The following is a 27080-nucleotide window of genomic DNA, read 5'->3' as shown; positions in this document are numbered from 1 at the left end:
TGGGTGATCTCAAGGATCTGTAATGTAGACTCAGAATATTTTTTTTAAACCATGATGCACACTGTGTCTTAAAAACAAAGTTTCTGGGGCGCCTGGGTGGCTCAGTCGGTTAGGCGGCCGACTTCGGCTCAGGTCATGATCTCGCGGTCCGTGAGTTCGAGCCCCGCGTCGGGCTCTGTGCTGACAGCTCAGAGCCTGGAGCCTGTTTCAGATTCTGTGTCTCCCTCTCTCTCTGCCCCTCCCCTGTTCATGCTCTGTCTCTCTCTGTCTCAAAAATAAATAAACGTTAAAAAAAAATTTAAAAAAAAAAAAACAAAGTTTCTTAGATGAGAAACTGTTCTAAAGGTGAAAAAACTCCAGAGGATGTAGGTTAACTTAAAAAATAAACAGACCCACTAAAAGGAGAAAATCACAAACAAGATTATCACAAAGAGTTACGATGAAAATGTCTTTAATCAATAACGAAAACTGCTGACCACTATCCAGAAGGTACACTCCACTGAGCCAACCCACACAGGACTTGAAAGGTTGCATTTGAATTAATTCCTGAGGTTTACTGAACTATTTATCACAAAACACTTTCAAACCAGGCTCTTTACTGACAAGAGAAGAAAAGCTTCACAGGGACTACAAATGCTGTTTTCTCATTACCACCTTTTCACTGGAGTCATGGAGATTGCTCTCCACATATAGCAGGACTGACTGCTCTCCACCATGACAGCATTAACAACATCAGATATTTGAGGTGTGTATCCAACGGGAAGCTTCAGAGATTCCAAGGTGAAAAAGATGCTGTCATCTATCACCCCATTTCTTCCATGTAGGCTAGTAATGTAGACCTGTAATTACAGATAACAGAAACGTTCATGTAAAAGCTTTGTACGCTGTAACAAGGTCCGCAGCTCCTCTCTCTGGCCTTAATCTGTAGGTCACTCTAAATCAGTGACTCCCAGCCTGGCCACCATATTTGTCACATCCGGAGCACTCTGTAAGACTACCCATGCTGCCAGACCCCACCTCACAGCAGCTAAGTCAGGTTCCCTGCAGGTGGGGCCCTGGTCTAGGATTAGAAATGCTGCTCTAAATATAACACTCAATGTCCATTAAACTTTCTCCTAATGGTTGAGAGAGTGAAAGGGGTAGAGTGAGAAAGAGATGTGGTGGCCAACAAATGTCACTGCCCTACTTCCTGGGTCACATCCCAAATGCCATCTGTCCTTTTCTGCAAACTGACTTTCCCACGCATTTCCCATCTCCACTACCTAAATCACACCCAGCATTTACTGCAAGCTCTGGTCCCACAACCTCTCCATTCATTCTTCCCCAACAATTCCCTCAACATGATTTGTTTTCTATTATGGTTGCTCTCAGAGCACTTCAATACCTCCCAAGTAAACTACCTAATTTAGATTTTAATTACATGTGTGTTCCATAGAATTCATGAATTCTTTCCCTTCAGAAGCACGGTCCATTCCATGAAAAAATAGAACCCTCTATGGCAAAGAATGGTTTTCCCAACACACCCCACGGGATCACGAGCAGCAGCAATAATCACTAGTGGGAGGAGAAGCAGAAACAGACGACAAGAGCTACATGCAAACGAACTACCTCATGCACATGCTTATGTCTCAGAGGCTTCACCGACAGGGCTCTTCTGCCCAACGTGTCTGATTGGGTGGAAAACTCAACTTCTACTCGGTCTCCTTGGTAAGGCTCAAAACCTAAAACAGCCATGGAGAGAAGTCGAGTTGGAATATTCTTGGTAATATTATGCTTCACCATTACTTTGACGTTGTAATACCCTAAGATAGTTTCTATTACATTGAAAGCACACTTTGAACCTTTTAAAACAAGTAATCTGTAAGTATTTCTGTCAGAAAGGATGTTTATAACCCTTTGTGCGCTGATTTTCTCCCTGGTTTAACAAAGTCTTTTGGAGAAAAGCATCAAGTGGGCATCACAGGGCAATCTCTTTGAGAGCACCATGGGATTTCTTCAAACATTGGTCACATTCACAAGTCTTTCTGGATAGGCAGGGAAGTACATAAGTCAGGGCACAAGTATGAATCCGGCTGCCTCGGTTCAAACCTTGACGCTGCCACTTACTCAGCTTGCAACCTTGGTCAAGTTACTTAACCTGTTTGTACCTTGACTTCTTCATCTATAAAATGAGAAGCATAATTGTAGTACTTACCACAGAGAGTAAAGGGACAACCGTCAGTACATATAAAACTCACAGAACAGTGCCTGGCACATAATCAGCCCAAATACGTGTCACAGCCTAAAAATGGCAAGATTCTTCCAAGCTATCAAGTTGGGAGGACCACTGGGAAATGTGAGACACCCTAGGTTATGTTTACATGAAACATTCACAGGAAAACTCAGCTCAGATATCTTGTCATACACTGAATGTTCCTGTTATAGTACAAATCTATAAGTACTTATCTGTTTAATAGTTTGGTAACCCCTTTTTTTAGTTTTCAATAAACCTTTTTGGCAGCAATGAGCAAAAGAATGAATGTGTGCTTAGGGAAAAATGAGTAATGAATTAATTTTCCAGGAAAGTTGATGAATACATGAACTATGTAATTCATCTGTGCTATGGACTGAATGTCTGTGCCCCCTAAAATTCTTATGTCGAATCCCTGACCTCCAGTGAGGCTGTATTTGGAGATGGGCCTCTAAGGAAGTAACTAATATTAAATGAGCTCATAAGGAGGGGCATCTGGCTGGCTCAGTCAGTAAAGCATGTGACTCTTGATCTTGGGGTTGTGAGTTCAAGCCCTGTGTTGGTTGTAGAGATAAATAAAAATAAATAAATAAATAAATAAATAAGCTCATAAGCAAGGGGCCTTAACCCAACAGGATTTGTGTCCTTGTAAGGAGAGACACTGAGAGCTTGTGCTCTCTCTCTCTCTCTCTCCCTCACACACACCAAGGAAAGGTCACATGAAGACTTGGTGAACTGAGGAGCACCTGGGTGGCTCAGTCGGTTAAGCGTCTGCCTTCAGCTCAGGTCATGATCTCACAGCTCGTGAGTTCAAGCCCCACATCAGGCTCTGGGCTGACAGCTCAGAGCCTGGAGCCTGCTTCAGATTCTGTGTGTCCCTCTCTCTGCCCCTCCCCCACTCGTGCTCTGTCTCTCTCTGTCTCACAACAATGAATAAATGTTAAAAATTAAAAAAAAAAAAAAAAAAGACTTGGTGAACTGGAAGCTGTAAGCCAGAAACTGTAAGTCAAAAAGAGTTCTCACCAGAAACCAAATTGGCTGAAACCTCAGTCTTGGATGTCCAGCTTTCAGAACTGTGGGAAAATAAATTTCTATTGTTTAAGTCACTGAGCCTATGGTGTTTTGTTACAGCAGCCCGAGTAGACCAAAACAACATTTGGTCTGTCAACATTTACTCTCCACCATAGGGGCCATAGTGATATCACTATCCATAAGAAAACCAGAGGACTAGATCCCCTGAAGCTTTTACCTTACAACTTAGTAGATATTTTAAGAAACAGTGCCCAAAGACCACAAGTTAACATGAGAAGTTACAAAAGGTACATTGACATATAATTCTATGATGCATGACTTTTCTTTTATCAAATAACTGCTCTAACATAATTTCAACAATGTTGTATTACAATTTTTCTTAGGTACATTGCAAGAGTTTAACAATAGCTGTTAAGATCTTAGGTCCATTAGGAAAAGAACTTCACAAATGATCAAATGATGCCAGATGCTTTAAAGAAGAGTTAAGTGAATTCCACTAATGGTTTGATTCCTTCCATCCAAATCATGGAATCAAAGTAAGAGAGAAAATGATCAGCCTCTAATGTCCAAAACTAGTCACAGCTAGACCTCAGTATTATAACTGTAATAATATTATAATATTATACTATGATAATTAGAATTCAATATCATAACTATTAAGTGTGGTCTGACACAGCCAGGCCATTTTGCTTTCCTGTTAGACGTAAACAATCTCATAGGATACAACCTCAGATAAAGTCACCCTGAGACTATGACAAAATGAAATAGAACAAAGCCATTTCATAATTTTGTCTAAGCATGAAAAAAAGCAAGGCTACTGTGCCACCCACAAAATAACCAATCACTGACAGCATCCAATTTAGGGTTAACCCTCGCTTCCTTACACCCTCCCCCAGATCACCCAACTAAATCTCAAAGCCTATAACAGCTTCTTCCCGATACCCTGTAACTGAGACATGCCATGGTTCCACCATGGTGTGTGTTCTCCCCTCTGAGACAAGTACTAAGCCTAACTTGATCTTTGCCTGAAGAGCTTCGGCAAAAGTTGTGAAAGTTCTCTCTGGCAGAGGCAAAATAGCTAATATTAGTACAAATGCTGTTACAAATTCAGTATAAAAGTCCTACACTGGGGTAGCATTATCAACAATAGCCAAGTAATGGAAAGAATCCAAATGCCCACCAACTGATGAATGCATAAAGATGTGGTATATGTACAAGGGAATATTCCTCAGCCATCAAAAAGAATGAAATCTTGCCATTTGCAACAACATGGATGAAGCTAGTGTGTATTATGCTAAGTGAAATAAGTCAGTCAGAGAAAGACAGCGTATGATTTCAGTCATACGTGGAATTTAAGAAACCAAACAGATTAACATAGGAGGAGAAAGAGAGGAAAACCATAAAACAGATTCTTAGAGAACAAACTGAGAGTTGCTGGAAGGGTAGTGGGCATTAAGGAGGGCACTTGTGATGAGCACTGGGTGTTATATGTAAGTGATGAATCACTAAATTCTACTCCTGAAACTAATATTACACCATATTTTAACTAACTAAAATTTAAATAAAAACTTGAAACATAAAAAAAGCCTTACACTGGGAATATACTCTTTTGTTTTTGCAGTGTTTTTTTTAGATTAATTTATTTTGAGAGAAAGAGAGCACAAGTCAGGTAGGGACAGAGAGAGGGAGAGAGAAAGGGAGAGAGAAAGAATCCCAAGTAGGCTACACACACCAAGCTCCACGCTGAGCCCAACATGGGGCTCAGTCTCACGACCCTGAGATCATGATCTGAGCCGAAATCAAGAGTCAGAGGCTTAAGGGACTGACCACCCAGGGGCCCTTGTTTTTGCAGTGCTAACATAATTACAAATTTGGAACAAAGTATCATAGTAAACATACTGTTCTTGGAAAATTAAAAAATTGATGGGGGGTGCCTGGGTGGCTCAGTCAGTTAAGTGTCTGACTTCGGCTCAGGTCATGATCTTACGGCTTGTGAGTTCAAGCCCCACGTCGGGCTCTGTGCTGACAGCTCGGAGCCTGGAGCCTGCTTCAGATTCTGTGTCTCCTCTCTCTGCCCCTCCCACACTTGTGCTCTGTCTCTGTCTCTCAATAATAAGTAAACATTAAAAAAAAATTTTAAATAAAAATAAAAAACTGATGGAACAGAAATGTAATTGGAATTGGTTGTGGTGCAAGCATAATTCATACCCGCATCCAAACATCCATGATATTCAACCAACTGAAACCAAAGCTGTAGTAATCAAAATTTAGAAGACATGTGTGTACGTGTGTAGACCTGTGTGTATTTACATATTCAAAATAACAGAACTACAAACCTCTGGGACAAAGTTAATACTGAATACAAAAAGATAACGACTCAGCAGGTCCCTGGCTGGCTCAGTCAGCAGAGCACATGTCTCTTGATCTTGGGGTCATGAGTTCAAGCCCCACCTTGGGGGTAGAGTTTACTTAGTAACAAACAAAAAAAGATAATGACTCAGAATGGTGACTTTTCTCTTTTTTCTTACTACTTTCTTCTGTTTCTTATACAGATCAATCAGATTTGAGCCTCTGAAGGACTGTGAAATCAGCCCAACTGTCTTACTATGGTAGTGATTTTTTTTTTTTTTTTGGAAACGAGTCCTTTTAAGTTTGGTTACAGTCTGTTTAAAATCAGTTGGAAGCCTTTAATAAAAAAATTCAACCAACATAGTGCCAAAATTCAGGTTTGGAAGGTTTTGGAGAATTACATTTACCCACATGAAATTTGCAGGGAGAGAGGTCAAAAATTCCCTCCCCTCAAAAATGGAAGAGTGAGCAAATTGAACCATCAGAGCTCAACTGCTGTACAAATTTGAAATCAGATGATTATATTTAAGAACATTTCAGAGTGTGGCAAAAATCTTCATATGCAGCTCTTATTTTGTATTGGAGATATTTCTATCCATAGCAGGATGGAAGGAAATTAAGAAAACCTACAAATTTGCCACTGGATCACAATTTGATGAAACATTCAAATGTTTCTGTTGATGGACTCTGAGACGTTCTTTTTTAGAACTAATTTTGTTTTTGAAAGATGTATTAATACTATTTTAAATGTCCAAACTTAAAACCAATTTGTTAGTCATAGATAAATAACTCAAAAGCTGATTTAATTTTAATTAATTGTAACACCCCATTTTAGTCTCAAAAAATGACTCAGATTGGGGGTCCCTGGGTGGCTCAGTTGGTTAAGAGTCAGTTGGTGACTCTTGGTTTTGGCTCAGGTCATGGTGTCGTGGTTCATGAGTTCGAGTCCTGAATCAGGCTGTGTGCTGGCAGAATGAAGCCTGCTTGGGATTCTCTCTTTCTCTCTCTCTCTCTCTCTCTCTCTCGCTCTCTGCCCTTTCCCTGTTTGCACACACTCTCCCTCTCTCAAAATAAATAAACATTAAAAAAAAATTTTTAATGACTCAGATTGGACAACAGAGGATATGGTCACCCCCTATAGCTATAGCTGAAGGAGAGAGTTGCCCTACAAGGCCTTTGGTAGATGTATAAAGTCATTGCCAAAGTACAGCCTGGAAATGAGGTATCTAGGGAAATAAATATTCCATCTCCCTGCCCACTCCAGTCTCCTAAATTCAAGCATAAGAATGTCAGAAGCTGAAGGACAGGGTTTTTTAGTGACTATTGGTCACTATAGTGGCATATTGAAACAGGAAGCTACCTCTGACCTGAGTAAGACATTGTACAGTTGGACACCTCAAGGCATGAGGGAAAGTCCAAAAAGGGATAAGAAGGTTACACAGAATTTTTTTTTAATCTTTCAAGTGGGCACTCAAGCCAATATATTCTGAAAAATAAAGAAATAACCTTATTTGTGACCTCAGGTTTCTAACTCAGGTCGCACTGGTTACATAAGGATATGTAGGATGATATAGGACCATATTAACACATAACCTGAAAAATAAAGGGGAATGAAATCGCAACATTATGCACTTGGTAGGCCCCCCCCCCTGCCCTGAGGGTCTTGAAGGCTCAATTCCATTTTAGTATCCTTCACCAAAATGGTTAAGATTTATTGTTTATTCACATACAAAATACAATCATGGACCCAATACTGACATTAACTATTTCCCATGAGTAACACTCATGGACCTAAACCCTCAAATCTTGTGTGCATAATGGGGACTGATCACCACCATCCTGTGAGGCAAGTCCAAACAAATGGGATCTTGGGCCCCGAAGCACCCATTAGAGGACCTCTCACTGACACATAAACACATTCAGGCTGTGCCAAGAAGAACACGCACTCTCAGCTGCTCTCTTCCACGCTCCTGTCCCACAACGGTCTCCAGATATTCACTTCCCACTCACTCCTCAACCTGCTTACCACTCTTTCTGTCACCTATCCCATCTGATTAGAACTGACCGCATCAAGGTTATCCCAAAAGGTTCTCTCGACAGGAGTAAATCTAGTGTAAATTATGCCCTTCACACGGGACCAGGTTCTATCCCATTTGGATCCTACTGGCACTTACAACCTCATCTCAAACCATTTCACATTCGAGTCATACCACACATACTCACCACCCTCCCGCCACCCTCCCGCCACCCTCTCCTCCCTTCAGTTCCCATCGCAGGCCCCTATTCCCTGACTCCAAATATTTTCCCCAGCTGGCTCCTTCTTCAGGTCTCAAGTATCACTTCCTTCCCTAAATTGCTGTCTATAGCAAACCCTACCACACCGTACCCTCCTGTTGTACTATTACAGCACCTAGTTCAAGTCCTAGACGGTAAAGAACAACCTGGAACTCTCTCTCTTTTTTGGGGGATGGAGGTTACTTGCCGATTGCCTGCGATCTAGCTCCTTAGAATGCAAATATTAGGAAAATAGGACCTGGAACAGAGCCAGACGTTCAAATATTTACTCTGTTGCATGAACATCAAGAAGAGAATACACACTGATTTCCCATTGTGTGGGACCAAAAACTTTCACTCAATTTTTCCTTTTTTTAGATTCCCATTATGCTTTTAAATTGGAATTGTCTTTTGCCATTTTCATTGGGTTTCATAATCACATCAACAGCAGCTGTTTTGACAATTCTAACCATGACTGATTAGGTGCTCAGGTCTTTTTAATCTACCCCCTTTCTTACCCTGGAGAAGTCTATTATTCTGATTCACTTGATTTATTTTGTAGCAGTAAATCCCTTCACCCGTGATTTGGGTCCCGGCTTCTATTTATGCCTCAGGGCCCTGGTTCCATCAGTCCTTCCTGCTCTCTCCTGCACCTTCAATCAATCCCTTTGGCATTACAAACATGTTCAAGTGTTTCCCATATTGAGAAGAATTCTGCTAGCAAGGGCTACTACTGTTGGCAGTGACTTCCAGTTGGCATGGTTATATGAACCAGGAAGTTGACTTTGGAGCTTAGCAATCACAGGGGCCTTTTCTCTTAGAATTGGGTATTTCTAACTAAACATGTCTTAAAATCCTAGCTGCCACCAGATAACCATCTTTGGGGACTTCCATGGTTACCAACTAAGGTCAAGTCCTGGCTTTTTAATCCAAGAAAAATCAAATGGAAAGATGCAGTGTGGCTGAACTAACTTCCCCTTTTGTGTTCAAGCTAAACAGCATCTGGTTGGGCTTAAACAGGTACAAAATTTTTACTTCTATTCATCTTTCAAAACCCAGCCTGGCAGGGGGTTGCAGGGCTGTGGAGCCCAGCTGGGAAAGCATCTCACCCAGGCAGCCTTCCCCAAGTCTCCCTGTAGCAGTCATTTTCTCTCCTCTGCTCAGTAGTGTTGTTTTCATCATGTTCTTTTTTTTTTTTAATGTTTTATTTATTTTTGAGAGCAAGAGAGAGACAGAGTGTGAGTGGGGAGGGGCAGAGAGAGGGAGACACAGAATCCGAAGCAGACTCCAGGCTCCGAGCTGTCAGCACAGAGCCAGACGAGGGGCTTGAACCCACGAATTGTGAGATCATGACCTGAGCTGAAGTCTGACACTCAACCAATGAGCCACCCAGGCGCCCCTCATCATGTTCTTTTAATGTATCCACATGTCTATCTCTCCCAGTTAGACTGTGAGCTCTCTGTAGGCGTGGTTTAATAAAGTCTTACTTATCTTGGTCTTGCCGATACCAAGCACTCTATCATGTGCTGAGTTAAACTCAAATAACTTAAACAAATTAACAAATTACAGCTTTAGGCATAAAACAGCAAAATGTTGGGGCGCTCAGTCAGTTAAGCGCCTGACTTCGGTTCAGGTCATGATCTCACGGTTCGTAGGTTCGGGCCCTGCTTCAGGCTCTGTGCTGACAGCTCGGAGCCTGGAGCCTGCTTCAAATGCTGTGTCTCCCACTCTCTCTGCCCCTTCCCCGCTCACGCTCTCTCTCTCTGTCTCTCAAAAATGAATAAACATTACAAAAATTTTTAAAAAACAACAAATTGTTATACCTGATAATTGCCAAATAGAATTCAACAAAAGTACACACACACACACACACACACACACACACGGAAAATGCTAAAGGAGGTTATCAAGAGGACATGACCACCAGTTGACCCATGAGCTGGACCCCAGGTGGCTGGAGGCTCTTCATCACCCCCCTCCCCTGTCTTTGGAATGTTATGTTCTGCCCACCACCCCCACAGCTGGAGGACATAGCATTTAGAGATCAAGGTTTTGCTGAGACCGCCTGGACAGTGTATGTAACTGAACGCAATTAAGGTATCTATGTAAATTTTTAAGATTCTGGAAGGTGGGTGCAGAGATCTATTCACTTGGTGTCCACCCAAGACAAGCCTTGTATGTAAGTTCCCTTGCTTATTACACTGGCCACCTACCAATTGGGAGGGGTTTGCCTGTTTCTTTGATCTCTCCTTGCCCTCCATGTACAGGGGCCAGTTTGCAAGCCAACGGAAAGGTACAAGGCTATCTCCAAATTTATTTTAAAGCATTTAAAATATTTTTTAAAAAAGAGCATCCCTTAATGTTTTTCTGTTAGATTATAAATTTTATGCCTATATGAATGGAAAAATTACAAAAATACTAGCTGTTGCATCTAATAAATGAAATGGTAACAAATGGTAGCATGAATTCTTAAGAACATTAGGTATCTGTCCCTTGTTGCATGTTATCTTCAACTCCAAAGGTCGATCTCAAGCATTAAAGAGCCTCTGATTGGAGCCAAGGATGCTAGAGAAGTAGTTCTAATGTGAAAATCCTCTTGCCAAGTAGCGTGTTTGAAATTTGACGCTGGAAATGATGCCTATAACCATCTGCAAATCCAATCTATAAAATGAAAAAATAGATAAAACCTAATATTAAATTTTAAAAGATGTAAATTGTACCTTCACAAACAACATCTAGTGAGAAGTAAGTTGTATGATCAATGTAGTCAGCCCCTTCCTCTGCAGAGGTAATAGAGGCAAATGAAACTCTAGCGTAGGAGTTGGACATTCCATTGCCATGGCAACTATCACAGAGAGCAACCACCTGCAAAATAAAGAAACAATTACTGCAAACATAACACAAATTTAAAAAACAGAAACACACTTTAATCATTGTCATTCAAGAAGTGGTTTAAACAACTATAACAAACAGTGGTGAATAGATTTCACCTGACAAACATGTGATAGACATGAGATGATGATAAAATAATGAGTGAGCTTTATATCTTTCATTACTTTATTTTTTAGAGAAGTTTACAAAAATTGAGCAGAAATTTCCATACATTCCTCTCCTCCATTCTTAGTTTGCCCTATTACTAGAATCTTGCATTTGTTTGATTGGTACATTGGTTCAATTGATAACCCAATATCGACACGGTATATTTAATTAAAGACCATTGTTTAAATTTTTTTAACATTTATTCACCTTTGAGAGACAGAGTGAGACAGCGCGAGCGGGGGAGGGACAGAGAGAGAGGGAGACACAGAATCATAAGCAGGCTCCAGGCTCCAAGATGTCAGCACAGAGCCTGACACGGGGCTTGAACCCACGAACCATGATACCATGACCTGAGCCAAAGTTGGACACTTAACCAACTGAGCCACCCAGGCACCCCTTAAGTTCATTGTTTAAATGAGGGCTCACTCTTTGTGTTGTTCTGTCATATATTTTTTTAATGTTTACTTATTCTTGAGAGAGGCAGAGCACGAGTGCGGGAGGGGCAGAGAGAAAGAGAAACAGACAAACAGAATCTGAAGCAGACTCCAGGCTCTGAGCTGTCAGCACAGAGCCCAACCTGGGGCTCGAACTCACGAACCGCGAGATCATGACCTGAGCCGAAGTCAAAGGCCTAACCGACTGAGCTACCCAGGAGCCCCATGTCATATATTTTTAAAATGTGTCTAAAAACACAATTTGTGTACCAACCAGGTTTAATGCACTGATGGTACTAGATTTGAGGGTAAAAGATACACTGTTCCTGCCCTCCAGCAAGTCACAATCAAAGGGGAGTAAAAGACAAAAATCACTAATTCAGTGCAAGTTGTGACAAATGGTAAAACCAAGTGCAAATGCTGGCTGCTGCGAATTCCCAGCAGGGAGGGAATTTCAAACTGAAAGAATATAGGACAACAGGGTGCCTGTCTAGCTCAGTCATGATCTTGGAATTGTGAGTTCGAGCCCCACATGCATGTAGAGATTATTTAAATAAATTTTAGGGGCACCTGGGTGGCTTAGTAGGTTAAGTATCTGACTACTGGTTTTGGCTCAGGTCATGATCTCACGGTTTGTGAGTTTGAGCCCCACACTGGGCTCCATGCTGACAGTGTGGAGCCGCTTCAGATTCTCTCTCTCCCTCTCTCTCTCCCCCTCCCCTGCTCACTCTGTCTCTCTCTCTCTCTCAAAAATAAATCAATCAATAAACTTAAAAAAATTTTAATAAATTTTAAAAACTTAAAAAGAAGAATATAGGACAACTTCCTGGAGAGAGTGGGATTTGATATAGGCTGTGAGAAAAGAGAAAGATTTTTACCTGGCAAATGTGTGTAGGGTTGAGGACAGGGGCAGGGAAATGACAAGGGAGGAGAGACAACACATCTCAATGTAGAAGAACAAGGAAGAAAACTAAAAGATTCCAGATCAGTGCCCCCAGAGGGAAAGAGCATGAGATAAAGTTGGGAAGATAATGGGGGAAGGAGGAAGCTCTAAAAAGACAAACAGAGCTGCCTGGGTGGCTTAGTCTGTTAAGCATCTGACTTTGGCTCAGGTCATGATCTCCCAGTTCGTGAGTTCAAGCCCTTCGTTGGGCTCTGTGCTGACAGCTCAGGGCCTGGAGCCTGCTTTGGACTCTGTGTCTCCCTCTCTCTCTGCCCCTCCCCCACTCGTGCTCTGTCTCTCAGAAATAAACAACAGATTAAAAAATTTTTAAAAAAGTCTTGGAGGAAATACTGGCAAAACGTTCATAAGATAAATTTTCTAACAAAGCTCTAATTTCCATAACGTACAAACAGCTCTGATGCTCCTACTAGAAATAGCTCTAAGAAAAAAAAAAAAACATTGTTGTACTCTCCCCAACACTTAAAGAAATGCAAAATAAAATTATGAGACTGCCTTTTTTTAAAGATTGGAAAAGATTTCGAAGACTGAAATATTTCCAACCTTGTCAATATTGGCAAACAGGCATTTTCACAGCCTGCTGTTGACAGTGCCAATTGGTACAATAAAGCTGAAGCATAATTTGACAGTATCTATTAAAATGGTAAATGTCTACATTGAGGTGATGATTGCATGACTCTGTACAATTTACTAAAAATGTCATCGAACTATGTCCTTAAAAATGGAGACTCTTGGGGTGCCCGGGTGGCTCAATCAGTTGAGTGTCAAACTCTTGATTTTAGCTCAAGTCATGATCCCAGAGTCATGGGATCAAGCCCCAAGTTGGGCTCTGCCCTGACCATGGAGCCTGCTTAGTGCTTAGAATTCTCTCTCTCTCTCTCTCTCTCTCTCTCTCTCTCAAAATAAATAAATAAACTTAAGAAAATAAAGTGCATGTCTGTTCACCTAGCAATTACATTTCAGCAAAGTCAAAAATCCTTTACTTGGGGGAGAAAAGGAAGTTGCAGTATAATAATCTAGACTCTAATAATTATTATTGTTAAATAGTTTTAGTGCTGAAGAATAGATATACAATTTCTACTTTTATAAATAGAAAGCACTACAAAGATAGGAACAAGTGTACCGCACAACACAGTGAATTGGAATTCAAATTCCACTGTACCTCTGCCATGCCAGGTCACTTTAGAGAGGCTGAATAAACAGAAGCAAGGTTGAAAGCCCCCCAGGAATAAAGATGGCCCCCAAACTCATACTAATCTTACTTTGATCGCTTTCCATCCATATGTTTTATCTTCTTCCACAATGGCAGTGACTTTTTGTCCCATGTTCAGAAACACACTGTCAGTCACAACATCACTACTGAAGTAGATCAAGTCATCAATCAAGCCGTGGTCCTTACAGACCTTTGTCACAGCTCCCTGTACAGTTTTTAATGTGGTGTCACCTAAGAGAGGGGTAAACAAAACGTTTCATTAATCAGTCTCCAAAGTAAGTACCCATGAGAAATAAAGCCTTCCAGGGGAAGATATGGTAGACAATGATCTAGCTACAGAAATAAGCTGGACTTAGTTTGAGATGCAGAGGGGCACAGTGATTAAGTGTTTGGGAGGCAGAATGCTCATGTTAAAAGGTTGGTTCCACCATTTCTCTGTAAGGCACAGCAGCCCAATGCACTTGGCAGTGGAGCTTTGCCATAGAGGGCACTGGGTCTGGAACCAGACTCTTTGGCTGTGAACACAGTTCTTCCCTTTACCATCTGTGTAACCCTGGGCACATTTCTTAACCTCTCTGAATTTGTTTTCATCTGTAAAGCCAGGGCAATCTTAATGTCTGCCCAAGAGAAGAGATCTTAAATGTCCTCACCACATGCACACACACACACACACACACACAGGCACAAAGGATAACTATGTAAGGTGATGGATGTGTTCATGAACCTTATTGTGCAAACATTTCACAATATACACATATAACAAGGCATCATGTACACCTTAAACTTAAGAGTGTGATGTGGAAATTATGTCTCAATAAAGCGGGGGGGGGAGGGAAGGGTTGTTGTAATTATTAATTGACACGTACATGTCAAGTGCTTAGCACTGTGAATGTCTCCCATAGGTTAGAGCTTACGTGTTCGTTGTTATCATGGCTTCTGCGTCTAGAGAGTCTTTAAACGGCCATTATTGTTATAGAATTTTATCATTATCAGCGATAGCAGCAGCAGCAGCATCTAGAGATTATTCAAACATCTCACCAGACAAAACACATAAAGAGATCTGGGGGTTTAAATCTAGTCCAAATGTGCATCCCAAACGCTCAGGTTTATTTTTTTCTGAACAAACACACCTAGTAAGCCATAATTTTGGATCTGAACCTAGAGACTAAGCCTGCAGAGCCCACACTATGAACCACAACACATTAGGTGCCCTCTAAAGTGAGGCTGGGAGAAATATTGATTATAATAGATTATGGTTTCAGGGGGGCACATGGGTGGCTCAGTTTTTTAAGCACCCCACTCTTGGTTTCAGCTCACATCATAATCTCACGGTTTGTGCCTTCCAGTTGGGCTCTGTGCTGGCAGCGAGGAGCCTGCCTGGGATCTCTCTCTCTCTCGTTCTCTCTGCCCCTCCCCTGCTTGTGCTCTCTCTTCTCTCTCAAAATAAATAAACTTGAAAAAATAGATGATGGTTTCAGAAGCCAAGAAAATCCTGGAAACCTTTTTTTTTTTTTTTTTTAAATGGGTCAAATTTATCAAGTGAAATCATAAAACACAAAGAAGGGGCACCTGCCTGGCTCAGTCGGTAGAGCATAAGAATCTCGATCTCTGGGTTGTGAGTTTGAGCCCTGGGTTGGAGATTAGTTAAAAATAAAATATATATATATAAGATAAAACACAAGAAGGGGACGGGACAAGAGGGCAACTGCCACTTAGGCTCATGAGAATATGTCAGAAGTTCTGCATTGTCCCTTCGGCAAAAACACAGTTAACGCACGTGGCAGTGAGAGCTTCCCGCTAAAGCTAAGCCGCAGGCTTCTGTGGCCGACTCAGCTGAGACTCCTCCGGGCACCAGGAAGGCCGGGTCCCAGCTGGGAGGATGACGCTGACCAAACACACACTCACCCCGTGGAAGGAAGTGCCTCCGAGCCCGGGCACACACGTCAGGGGGTGGCTGCTGGGCCTCCGGGCCTGGGGGAGACCAGCCGGGGCCCCCTCTCTCGCCTGCTCGCGTCTCCCTGACCCGGCTGTAAAGCGAACGGGACAATACTCTGACTTCCCCCGTGAGGGCTTTCCGAGGATCGAATGGCACGAATGCCCCTTAAGGCCCCGAGCCCAGCGCTTGGCACACACAAGCGCTCAGCTCGGCGGATGAACTGCGGCGGATGAACTCGGCACTGCGGGGCAGGGACGCCGGCCACCCCGGCACGCCCTCTCGGGTTTCACGGGTGCCCCGCGACACAAGGGACGTCTGCACCGGGGTCCCCTGAGTCATCCACTCAGGGCCCGACCCTGGGGCGGGAGTTCAGGACACAGAGGGGAGCGAGTTACATGTGGCCCCTGGCCGCGGACCAGCGACAGACATAGGACTTGACCACCTGGCTTCAGATACACGCGTGTTTGGGAAACAAGATGAAATGCAATCTCAAGTCAGGGAGATCCACTACTACTGAAAAGATGAAAAGGAATCTGGTGCACATTTCCACATTTACACCATGTAAATTCCAACAGCACTTGGGGAAATGCAAGGGCCGGGCACAGCTCCCCAGGGGCCTTCTCTGTCTACACCACTATCCCCTAGGACAGGAGAGTTCTGGGCATGCAGGGACTCTAGGATGCCTGTCCTCACAGGGAGGCATTGCCAGGGGCATGCGGCGCCCTTCTGAGCCAGGAAAGGGGAGCACCCTTAGGTGCAGGCCCCTGGGAAGGAGGAGACGAATCGAGTACCTTCCAAGAGCTTCACATGCTGCTCCTTCTCGGCCTCCGAGGAGTCCACCCTCCGACGGAAGAAGGCAAGAGCCTTGGAAATGAAGCGAAGCATGGTCCTGTTGTTAGGGCAGCCTGTGCCCCTCAGACACAACACCAAGCTTGCTTCTCTGCCTCCCACAGAGCCGCTCAGACGCCACGGCCACCCCTCAGCACCACCCGACGTCCAGACAAATGCCTATGAGAGCCTTCGTTCAGCCTGCCACACGAGGGGCTTTAGCGGGCTCACCATCCAGCCAATGGGAACACAGCGGGCTCAGTGGAAGCCACTGAGAAGCCGTGAGCTGATGGGCGGGACTTCATGGCTCCTCCTATCAGAGGTGAGAGCGGAAATGTGGTGGCCAGCCGGAAATCACTTCCAGTGTGATCCCTTTTTGCACCTCTCCGAGAGTAGAGGGTCTCTGTGGGCTTCTGTAGGGAGGGCCTGATGCCTGTCTTGGAAGGTGACACAGCAACTTGCCCCGAGGACCTTGCTCCCAGATGTGTAATCCCCACTCCTCACGGCCTTCTTTTCTCTTCCTTTGTCGCTAGGCGCCCTCCACACACCACCACCCCCACCGCCACCCTACCAACACCACCACCTCACCACTATACTCACTCCACAGAGAGATCAGTGAGTGTTCAGCTCTAAGCAACGGCTTTCTGTTCAATGTTAAACGATACCACAGATACTGTGGGAAAGCTGAACTTGCACGTCTATATTTGTATCAAAACAGGCTGTGTCTTGCTCTTCTTGGAAGGGAGCCAACTGTGCCAAGGCACTCACTATGCACTATGGTCCCAGGAGCCACTTTTTTTAAAATCTTTTTTTAACTTTATTTTGAGAGAGAGACAGAGAAGCAGAGAGAGAGGGAGAGAGAGAATCCCAAGCAGGCTCCGTGCTACCAGCTCTGTGCTATCAACCAAGAGTTACAGGGGAGGGGAATTTGGGATGTGTGGTTTCGAAGGAAAGTCATTGGAGGAGAGTGAGAGTCCAAGGTTGTGATGGCCTCTCATTGGCTGAGTTGGGGCAGTTTCTCACTGGCTGAGTTGTTGCTGAGCGAGGAGGAAATCTTCCTTCCTCCTGCTGGGGTAGGAAAGTAAGTTTCTTCCCGTTGGGGTCTGCAGATGTTGTTGACAAGTGGTAGTGTGTGAGAGCTCTCCCTTTAGGGCTTTCCCACTCCATTTTAAATGAGGTTTCCTTTATTAATTTTCACATTTTCCCCCTTTTGATCATTTTCCTCTAAAACATCACTGATCAAGAGTCAGGTTTTCCACATTTACTGCTTTTGTCCCTCAGTGCCAGGAAGGACCCTTCATGGTTGCCATATCTCACATTGGAGGAAAAGTACACAGGTTGGAAACCGTTAAGATCACATTTAGTAACAAGGAAGGGTAGGAAGGAGAACTCTCAGCATTCACATCTAGAGTGTATATCTTATCAGGGTTGTAAGCATTGGAGATCATCTCAAAGCATTGGGCTAGTATCACCCTGTTCCACATGTTGTTTCTACAAAGGTTTATCAGGTTCATATAGAAAGCTTAAAAATAATTATACAAAGCAGAGTTGAAAGTAATATGACAAATCCCATTTGAGCAATGGTTCTAAACTCGGAACCGCAACCTGAAGGTAATCAGCTAAAGAGATCAAAGGACCATGGATCGTTAGGTTAAATTCATTGTAGCCAATGTGCTTGTTCTCTCATTTTGTGCAATTGCGTTTCTACTTCCCCAGAGTGTAGTACGTGGTTTTGACTATCACGCAAGCACTTTCTTGTTCAGCAAGTAGATGATCAAGGGCTGCGTGATTACACCAAACTATTTTAGCCAGGGAGTCAAATGATTGTTTCTGAGCTGCCACTGCATTGGCTGTGGAGTCAGCTACCTCTCCTAATGTTATGGAGAGATTTCTGATCATGTGTTCATTGGCACTTACTCTGACCCAAGGAAGAAAGGCTCTCCTTATGGAGGCAAACCCAGAGTCACATACATCTGGAAGTTCCCATGTAAGGCAACTGTAGAGGTTTAATGGGATGGACCAATGAAAGCTTCTGATTTGTTATGGATGTTGACAGGGACAGCCAAACATCCCAATAAACACTGACCTCCAATTCACCAGTTACCTGAACAGTTAGGTCCATGGGAAATGCCATCCACTACAGACAAAAATGAAACCAGGTGGAACTCAGACTACTCTGGCTGGGGTCTGGTTATTGACAGATCCATTAGCCAGAATTTTCTGATTGACACTTTCAAGCCAGGAATCAGAAGATTTGGGATAACATCCTCTAAGAAGCCATCCCATCCTAAAACAGTCCTTTCTACAAATCTTGCAAAGAAAAATTAGCTGATTTGTATTTCCCTTGGGCTCAGGGAGACAGGACACACTTAGATAAGGAAAAGAACATGGAAGGTGGTGAAGATTACACAATTTGCAAAGATGGAGGGATTTAACTGAGCTAATATAGTTATGACTGAAGAAAGATGGAGACAAGGTATGGGGACACTGGGCTATAATAGCATAACTTGATAAGTAACACCCATAAACTTGTAGGTATAATTGGAAGTGGCATTTGGGACTAAGAACAAATTGGTTACAGGTAAGACCAAGGGGTCTCTGACACCATGAACAGATCCAGAAGGCAGAAAGGTTTCCTCCTTTTGCAATGGATTTGGAAATGTGGATAAGAGCATTATTTTTCCAGGAATGAGAGGGAGAAAATAAGGTAAGAAGCAACAGTGAGAAAATGGTATGCTGTATACATGATAACTAATCATAGCGTACTGACATTGACAATTTAAAGCACTTCCAGGGAGGTATAGAAATCGTACTTCCATTTAGGTCTATTTAACCTTTTCACTTTTATAATTTTTTAAAAGTATATTTGTTTATTTTGAGAGAGTGGGGGGGGAAGAGAAAGGAGAGAGAAAATCCCAAGCAGGTCCACAGTGTCAACGTGGAGCCCAATGCGGGGCTCAAAGTCACAAACCGTGAGATCACGACCTGAACCAAAATCAAGAGTCAGACACTTAACCAACTGGGCAACCCCGGCACCCCTAACCTTTTCACTTTTAAATATAAATGTCAAGTATTTCCTCCATATGAGATGAAATTCTAATTTTTGCTTCAACCATCAAAATAATTTTGAAATCTCAAGAAGAAGATAGTCTATTATATTTTCTCTTCTTTTTACCCATTCCAATGACTCTTTTTCCTTCCTAAAGTGCCATCTTCCTCAGGTGATCTTTTCCTTTCCATTTAGGAAACTTCCCTGAGCCATTCTTTAAGGATATATCTGCTGATCAAAATTTCTCTTAATTTTTTTCCATCTGAGAATGTCTTTCTTTCCTATTTTGAAGGATGTATTAACAGAGATAAAATTTGTGTTTGGGTGGTAAAGTGAACCACCCATTAGTCCTATTCCCTACCACCTCCTTCAGTTTCTTTGATGCTTCAGGCTTGCCTTGTTTCCCTTTACTATGTAGGTAGGAATTGCCAGATCAGTATATATGGATTTGCTGAGTTCCTTACGCCATTATAGAGATGCCACAGAGATGTTCAAGTGTGGTGGTGAACAGGCATTTTGAGAGAGCCTAAATACTCAAGCCAGCTCTCCTTGTGAAACTGGGATGGGGTCATTGTGAATCTACTTCTTGCAGACAGCTTTTTTTTTAATGTTTATTTATTTATTTTGAAAGAGAGAGAGAGAGAGAGAAAGAGCATGTGCACTCATGAGTGGGGGAGGAGCAGACAGAGAGAGAGGGAGAGAGAGAATCCAAAGCAGGCTCTGCACTCTCAGTGCAGAGCCCGACTTGGGGTTCAATCTTACCAGTTGTGGGATCATGACCTGAGCCAAAATCAAGAGTGAACAATCAACAGAGTGAGTCACCTAGGCGCCCCCAGACAGCTTTTTTGAAAAGTTATGTGTATAGGGGCACCTGCATGACTCAGTAGGTTAAGCATCTGACTCTTGGTTTCAGGTCATGACCTCACAGTTCATAGGTTCAGTCCCGAATTTGGGATTCTCTCTCTCTCTTTCTCTCTCTCTCTGCCCCTCTCCCACCCTCTTTCTCTCTCTCTCAAATTACATAAATAAACTTAAAAATTAGAAAATAAAAATAAAAGTTATGTGTATAAGCAAGCATGACTATTTCCACAATTTATTAAATCGCCTTTAATAACTGATCAAGTTTGAGTTGGATTTGCCTTGGAATAAAGATTAGGGTGAAACCACAGAAGTGCTTCTAAGCACACCATTAAAAAATGCCATGAACAGGGGCGCCTGGGTGGCGCAGTCGGTTAAGCGTCCGACTTCAGCCAGGTCACGATCTCGCGGTCTGTGAGTTCGAGCCCCGCGTCAGGCTCTGGGCTGATGGCTCGGAGCCTGGAGCCTGTTTCCGATTCTGTGTCTCCCTCTCTCTCTGCCCCTCCCCCGTTCATGCTCTGTCTCTCTCTGTCCCAAAAATAAATAAAAAACGTTGAAAAAAAAATTAAAAAAAAAATGCCATGAACAAGGGCAACTGAAAACCTGAGACGATCCTGTACAGTATCCAGGGCAAACAATAGATTAAGAGGAGTGGTTAGAAATCACCATGTGATTTGAAGGACTTCGGGGCACACCATGCCAAAATATGCCACTTAGGCATATTATTTTGAGCTAAAAGCACTTGAAACATAGCAAATGCAGGGAGAGGCTTTCTCTGAAATCTCTGTGAAAATTAATAAAAGGAAACCTCATGGGAGACCAGAAGGGGACCCCTTATGTCCTACCTACCATTCCTTGTATATTGCAGACACTGAGAGGAAGAGACATATCTTTCAAATAGATACTACATTAGCTATTACTACCCCAGCAGGAAAAAGAAAGATGTTTCTCCTTCCCTCCCTCCCCAACAAAAGCCCACCCAATGAAAGACAGTCACAACCAAGCCAATGAAAATCTACTATACTGGAAACTCCCAATGTACTCTAACGTACTTTTTGTTTATAACAGCCATCCCAGCCTCCCCCTTTACTCTATAAAAGAAACTTCCTCTCTTGTTCTCTCGACTTGCCTACCATTAAGCCATTGCTTGATTGTCCTGGGTTGTAATTCTCTCCTATTCCCAAATAAACATGTTTTTGCTGGTGAATTACTGATAATTTTATTTTTTATTAAAATTTTTTTAAACGTTTACTTATTTTTGAGAAAGAGGCAGAGAGAGAGTGTGCGAGCAGGGGAGGGGCAGAGACAGAGACGGAGACACAGAATCTGAAGCAGGCTCCAGGCTCTGAGCTATTAGCACAGAGCCTGTCATTGGGCTTGAACTCACAAACCACGAGATCATGAACTGAGCTGAAGTTGGACACTTAACCAACTAAGCCACCAGGTGCCCCTGACAATTTTATTTTTTAGGTTAACATCCCCTTATGGGCCTAAAGACAAATCCTCCAAAAGGAACTCAATTCTCATAAAACCCCTCCTAAGAAATTTCATCAACCAGGGAAACTGATTCTTACCACAAGGGGGAAACCTAGAAATCCACACCACATCCAAAATCTTTCACAAACTATCCAATCTCCAGTCCGTTCTACTAAGAACTCACTCATGTTTCCTAAAAAAATCACTTAGTCTCCCCTAAATTGCCTACATCTCCAATCCCCTTCCCCGATTAAGATGGTATATAACCTCTCAAATCACACTGCTTTCTGGGTGTTCACATTTTTTTTTACCTGTGATGTCCCTGGACAGGTAATATTAAAAATTAATAAAGGTGTATACCTTTTCTGCTGTTAATCTGCCTATTGTCGATTTATTTCATATACCTAGGAGGTGTATACATATAGAAACTAAGAGTGTAGAGGGAAAGTTTTCTTTCCCTACAGGTATAAGAATGAGAATGTGGGGGGAGGGGGGCGCCTGGGTGGTTCAGTCAGCTAAGCATCTGATTGATTTAGGCTCAAGCCATGATCTCACAGCTCAAGAGTTCTAGCCCCACTTCCATCTCTGTGCTGTGTCAGTGCAGAGTCTGCTTGGAATTCTCTCTCCCTCTCTCTCTCTGCCCCTACCCCACTCATGCTCTCTCTCTCTATCTCAAAATAAATAATTTTTTTAAAAAATTTAAAAACAAGGACAACAGGGCAATTCAATAAAGAAATACACATGAGCAGCAAATATACCAGAGAGGAAAAATGCGCCTGTGGCTTGGGGAAACTCTGCTGAGTTAGCAGAGAAATGTGAATTAAAGAAAGATCCAACAGGTCGCCCTGCGGGGTTTTCGGAGGAGATGGTGGGGCAGGGGATAAGGTAAACCGGGGGAGCCTTCCCAGTGGGCCTTCAATACAGAATCAGTATAGCGGTCCAGACCTTCCGGCCCTCCCCTCCTCTCCCCTCAAGGATACTCGGCAAAAGCAATCCCTGGGCAGCACCACCTTCCAAACCACTCACGCCCTCGGGCTCTGCCCTTGGGAGCCCAGGAGGAGGAGGGGCTTGCAGGCGGGGCGGTCCCGTAGGCGGGTCTATGACAGCGGCGGCCGCTCTGTAGCGCCCGGGAGGGGTGTGGCCAAGAGGGGGGCGGGGTTATACTGGCGGCGGCCTCTGCGGCAGCCGGCGAGGGGCGGAGCTTTCTGTGGGCGGAGCTCTCTGCGAGCTGCTCAGAAGGGGCGGTGGCGGAGGTGGCGGCGGTGGGGCATCCCGGGGCCAGCAAGGGAAGAGGTGACAGAGGGCGGCGCGGGGCGGGGCGCTGCAGGCCTCGCGTCCACCTGCCCGGCCGCTCGCACTCGTGTCGGTCGGCGGGGCCTGCGCGGGCCCAGGCCCATGGCGGCGTCCGCGGCTCTGTCGGCGGCGGCGGCGGCGGCGGCCCTGTCAGGCCTGGCGCTGCGGCTGTCGCGCTCGGCAGCGGCCCGCGGCTCGTACGGCGCCTTCTGCAAGGGGCTCACGCGCACCCTGATCACCTTCTTCGACCTGGCCTGGCGGCTGCGCATGAACTTCCCCTACTTCTACGTGGTGGCCTCGGTGATGCTCAACGTCCGCCTGCAGGTGCGGATCGAGTGAGCGCACGCCGCCGCAGCCCCGACCAGAGGGACCGGCGCGCGCGGCCCAGACGGACAGGGGCGCCGGCATGGAGGACGGCCGCCGGCACGCGGCGGGGGCAGGAGGCGGGGCGGCCGGGGCCCCCGGACCCTAGACCTCCGCGGGAGGACGCGGGCCACCGAGCCACCTAGCCGGGCCCCGGCCGCGACCCGCCCACACGCGTCGCGACCGGTGACCCATTGCACAGAAACTCACCAGACGGGTCCTTTCCGTCGGGCTCGAGAAAGAAAACACCATTTGACTGCGGCCGACCTGTCGCCTCACGTTGGCCGGGGTGGGGGAAGCAGAAAGGACAAATTCTGCAGCAGGGACTTGACTGGCCCTGACCAACAAGGTAGGAGGCCAGAGGCTGGGGCTTCGGGCCGGCGGGAGCGCTTGCCATGACATCGTGGTGGCCGGCAGGAACTGTGCCCTGGACCCGAGGGAGCCAGCCCCTGAGCTGCCCAGGGAGGGGTGGGGCGGGGCGGGGCGGGGCGGGGAGAGGGGGCCGCAGGTGCCCAGGACTCCCTGGGTCTCATTCCCAGACGGGTGAGGGGCGGCGGCGGCCTGGGCATCTCGGAGGGTCGGCCCATCCCCGCCCCGCTGTCCCCTGAGGCCTCTATGCTGCCACAGGAACCCCAGGGAATGGGCTGGGAGAGGCGCCGGGGAAGGCTCTAGAAGGAAAAGATGCTGCCATCTTTCACCCCTTGTGGGGCCAGACAGGAAGGGTGGTTGTGTTCTTGGCCAAACCCCTGGTCGGTCCCCTTCTCAGGCCCCTGGGGTCTCCACAGCTCCCGCCCAGCCCTTGGCAGAACTGCCTCCTGTCCTGTGTTGGGGGCTGGGGGGCCGCTCTCGGCCTGTTCCCGCTCCCCTCCCCCTCTGAGGGCATCCTGGGGCCGGACGTTTGGACGTTTGGAGACCTGGACGAGTGGGAAGGCTGCTCCGCCCTATCCCTGCCCCCACAGCCTTGCTCTTCCGCCATCGCAGCCACGCTCCACGCTCCCTCCGGCCCCTACCTCTGCCGGCCAGGTGGCACGGAATGCCGCCTCCAGCAGCCCCTGTGCACCCAGGGGCAATGGGGATCTCCTTGAGCAGAGGGCAGCTCTCAGGCTGGGGTGGGGAGAGCAGGTGGACGAGGGGCTTGTAGAGGAGGCAGCACTTGGGGAAAGGGGAGGGGGTGTTCTGGGTGAGGAGGCACTGTCAAGTCTCCATCTCTTTCTGTCTTTCAGGAACCAGTGTTTGTAGGTGGTGACCCGCCCCTTCTCTGGCCTTGTCAAGAGACTCAAATCCCTGCCCAGGGGCGCCCCTGGCCCTAGAGCTGCCCCCGGGAGCTGCTGGGCAAAGGGCCTGGCCCAGGAGGACAGGAAGGGCCTTCCAGGCAGAGGCACGGAGGGGTGGGGTACCCAGCGGTCCAGTTCTGGCGTGGGGAAGGACGAGACCCTGTCACCTCCACACTAGACCTCCTAGCAACACTTTGAGGGCGTTCTGTTCTCCCCACCCCATGATTGGAAAAGCGGGCTCTGAGACAGGAAGAGATTTGCCCTTGTCACACACATAAGAAGTGGTGGGGCTGAATCTGTCCCGTCTTCCAGAAAACCTGGCAGGGCATGTTGGGGTGGGGGAGGGGACCTCAAGGCCCTCGGGGCACCTAGGGGGAGAGAGAGGCCCAGGGTAGGGAGTGTGGGGAACTGGCTTTCCTTGGGGGGGGGGGTGGCAGGTCACAGGGAAGACAGTCGGGGCTGAGATGGACACGGGAGACAGTCCCAGAACCCCTTGTGGAGCCGAGGCCTTCATCTACACAGCCTGGCCTCCCCTGCCGCCCCACCCCAGGCGTGACCAAGGACTCCTCAGCAGTCGAGCGGCAGAAGCCTCTCAGTCTGGGTGACAGAGTGGGGGTGGGGGGTAGCGTGGCTCCTGGGAACGTGATGGAACCAGGAGGGTGAAGGGATAAAGCCGGTGTGGGGGATGGGGCCGGGACCCACACATAACCCCATCTCTCTGTCCCCAGGCTTGGCCCCCCGAGCCCAGGATCACGCGAGAAAACCTCCTCTAGATGGGCTTGGATGGTCCTGGAGGCCCCGGGTGTGCTGCTCCCCCTGTACCAGGATGGCCAGGCTCGGCCCTGGGGGAGCCAGGAAAGACCCCGGTCCCACAGCCGCTCTGCCGCTGGCTGCTCTCGGCCCCCAGTGCTCCGAGTTCCTGGGACTGAAAACCGAAGTGGTCTGGTCAGCCCCAGGGACAGAGTGGCCCAGGGTCACACCACCTGCCCTCCTCTGCCGTCCAGCTGGAAGCCCGGTCCTGGGTGAAGGGCTCTGCCTGCCTGGCCCTGGGGACTGAGGCCAGACGAGGCCACCATGTATCCCCTGCAGTTTCCCCGCAGACAGGGTGTACTGGCTTCCTTCCTTGTACCGAGCGTCCTGGGAGCCCCGGTCCTGTGGCCCCTCCTGCACCCAATCCCCTTCCACCCGGAACCACTTGTGGGAGCCTGCCAGCCTGCTGACTCCATCCACAGATCTGTGGGGACAGCCTGCGAGAGCCACACGGGCTGCCTGAGAGGAGAGGACGAGGGGCCTCCTCGGGGCTGATCCACAGATGTGCCCCGTTCAAGCCCAGGTCTCACCCTCGGGGTGACCTTCTCCCCGGCTCCAGCCTTGTGGCTCAGCTGGAGCTGCCCGGGGCCTATGACACCTCTTCCCAACAGGGAGAAGTGTGGGGGGAGCCTCAGGGCCCCTGGCCCGAGACCCCTCCTCTGCAGGGACGCCCCGCCCCCGTGGGTCCCCTGTCCCGAGGGCGCAGGAAGTCTCAGCGCGAGGCCCGGGGACTGGGGAGGGTCCGCACATCTTCAGCATGTGTTCCTGCCTCTGCTTTTGTGACCATTTTGGCCTTGAGTAGTTAGCGTGCTTCCTCCCCCACCTCTCCCCTGTCCCCCCGTGGGCCCTGGCTGCCTGATGGGCTCTCAGTGCACTTTATTTATTTGCAGTCTGTTTTCCAGGCAGCGAAGCTTCTACAAAATCAGAGACACGAGCTGAATAAGATGAGCGTCACTTTCCTGCGTGTGATTGTACTGGTCAGCATTGTCTGCTGAGAAATGTTCTTGCTTCTGGTATTGTCAAATCTTGTCACTCTAAGTTCAAAACAAAACCAAACAAGACTCCTTGAGTTCAATAAAATAAAATAAGACCAGAGGCCTCCTCTCGTGGTGTGGGGCAATAGCCCGGAAGCCCCCCTTGGAGGGCCCGGAGCGGGGGGAAGGGGACCCACTTGGGAGGGCTGCAAGGGGGGTGGGGCCGTGGCAGGGATGCAGGCCTGCTCAGAAGATGCTCAGAGGCCCGACTTGCCTGGGCCAGTGCCCCTGGAGGAGAAGGCAGGAGCGCAGGCCTGACTGGGGGCAGTTTGTCCCATTCACAGCCTTTGTTTGCATAACCGAGTACCCAGTACCCGAGTCTTTTCTTCATTTTACAGCCTGGTGTCAGAAAGCACTTCCTGCGGTCAGTCTTGATGGGGAGATGGGGGAGGTGGGGGGAAATGGGTTCTCTGCACCGAATTTGGGTCACCTGGAGGCCCCTCTACAACAGCAGAGCGAAGTCCCCCTTGGCTCCCTGCCGTCCAGGTGGCCTCCCAGCTTTGGAAACGATGAATCACGGGGACTGAAAGCCAGCACCCCTTCTCCCCATCTTAGACCCGAGCTGTCCCTTCAGTGCTTCCCCAGGGAAGCCTGTCACGGGGTCCGAGGCTGCAGGGCTAAGGATGG

At 46.7% G+C, this 27080-nt stretch overlaps 2 protein-coding genes across 3 annotated transcripts; one reads left to right on the top strand and one right to left on the bottom strand.

The window, feature by feature from the left end:
- Positions 1-432: 432 nt before the first annotated feature.
- CT55 (cancer/testis antigen 55) lies at positions 433-24318 on the bottom strand. Of its 2 annotated transcripts, none has more exons than XM_049644307.1 (5): positions 23546-24318; positions 13582-13763; positions 10606-10750; positions 1609-1721; positions 433-839 (listed from the first exon to the last, which is right to left on the bottom strand). In XM_049644307.1, the coding sequence occupies exons 1-5, from the start codon at positions 23730-23732 to the stop codon at positions 648-650; spliced, it is 819 nt and encodes a 272-aa protein (XP_049500264.1). In that variant the 5' UTR covers positions 23733-24318; the 3' UTR covers positions 433-647. The 2 variants fall into 2 exon arrangements, with proteins under 2 accessions (XP_049500264.1, XP_049500265.1); XM_049644308.1 differs by lacking the exon at positions 23546-24318 and adding an exon at positions 16260-16494.
- Positions 22977-23567, top strand: LOC125931990 (small integral membrane protein 10-like protein 2A). Its single transcript, XM_049644309.1, has one exon. The coding sequence runs from the start codon at positions 23075-23077 to the stop codon at positions 23309-23311; it is 237 nt and encodes a 78-aa protein (XP_049500266.1). The 5' UTR covers positions 22977-23074; the 3' UTR covers positions 23312-23567.
- Positions 24319-27080: the final 2762 nt, after the last annotated feature.

Source organism: Panthera uncia, chromosome X (genome assembly GCF_023721935.1).
Source record: "Panthera uncia isolate 11264 chromosome X, Puncia_PCG_1.0, whole genome shotgun sequence".
NCBI lineage: Eukaryota > Metazoa > Chordata > Mammalia > Carnivora > Felidae > Panthera > Panthera uncia.
This window is presented reverse-complemented; position numbering and strand designations above follow the sequence as displayed.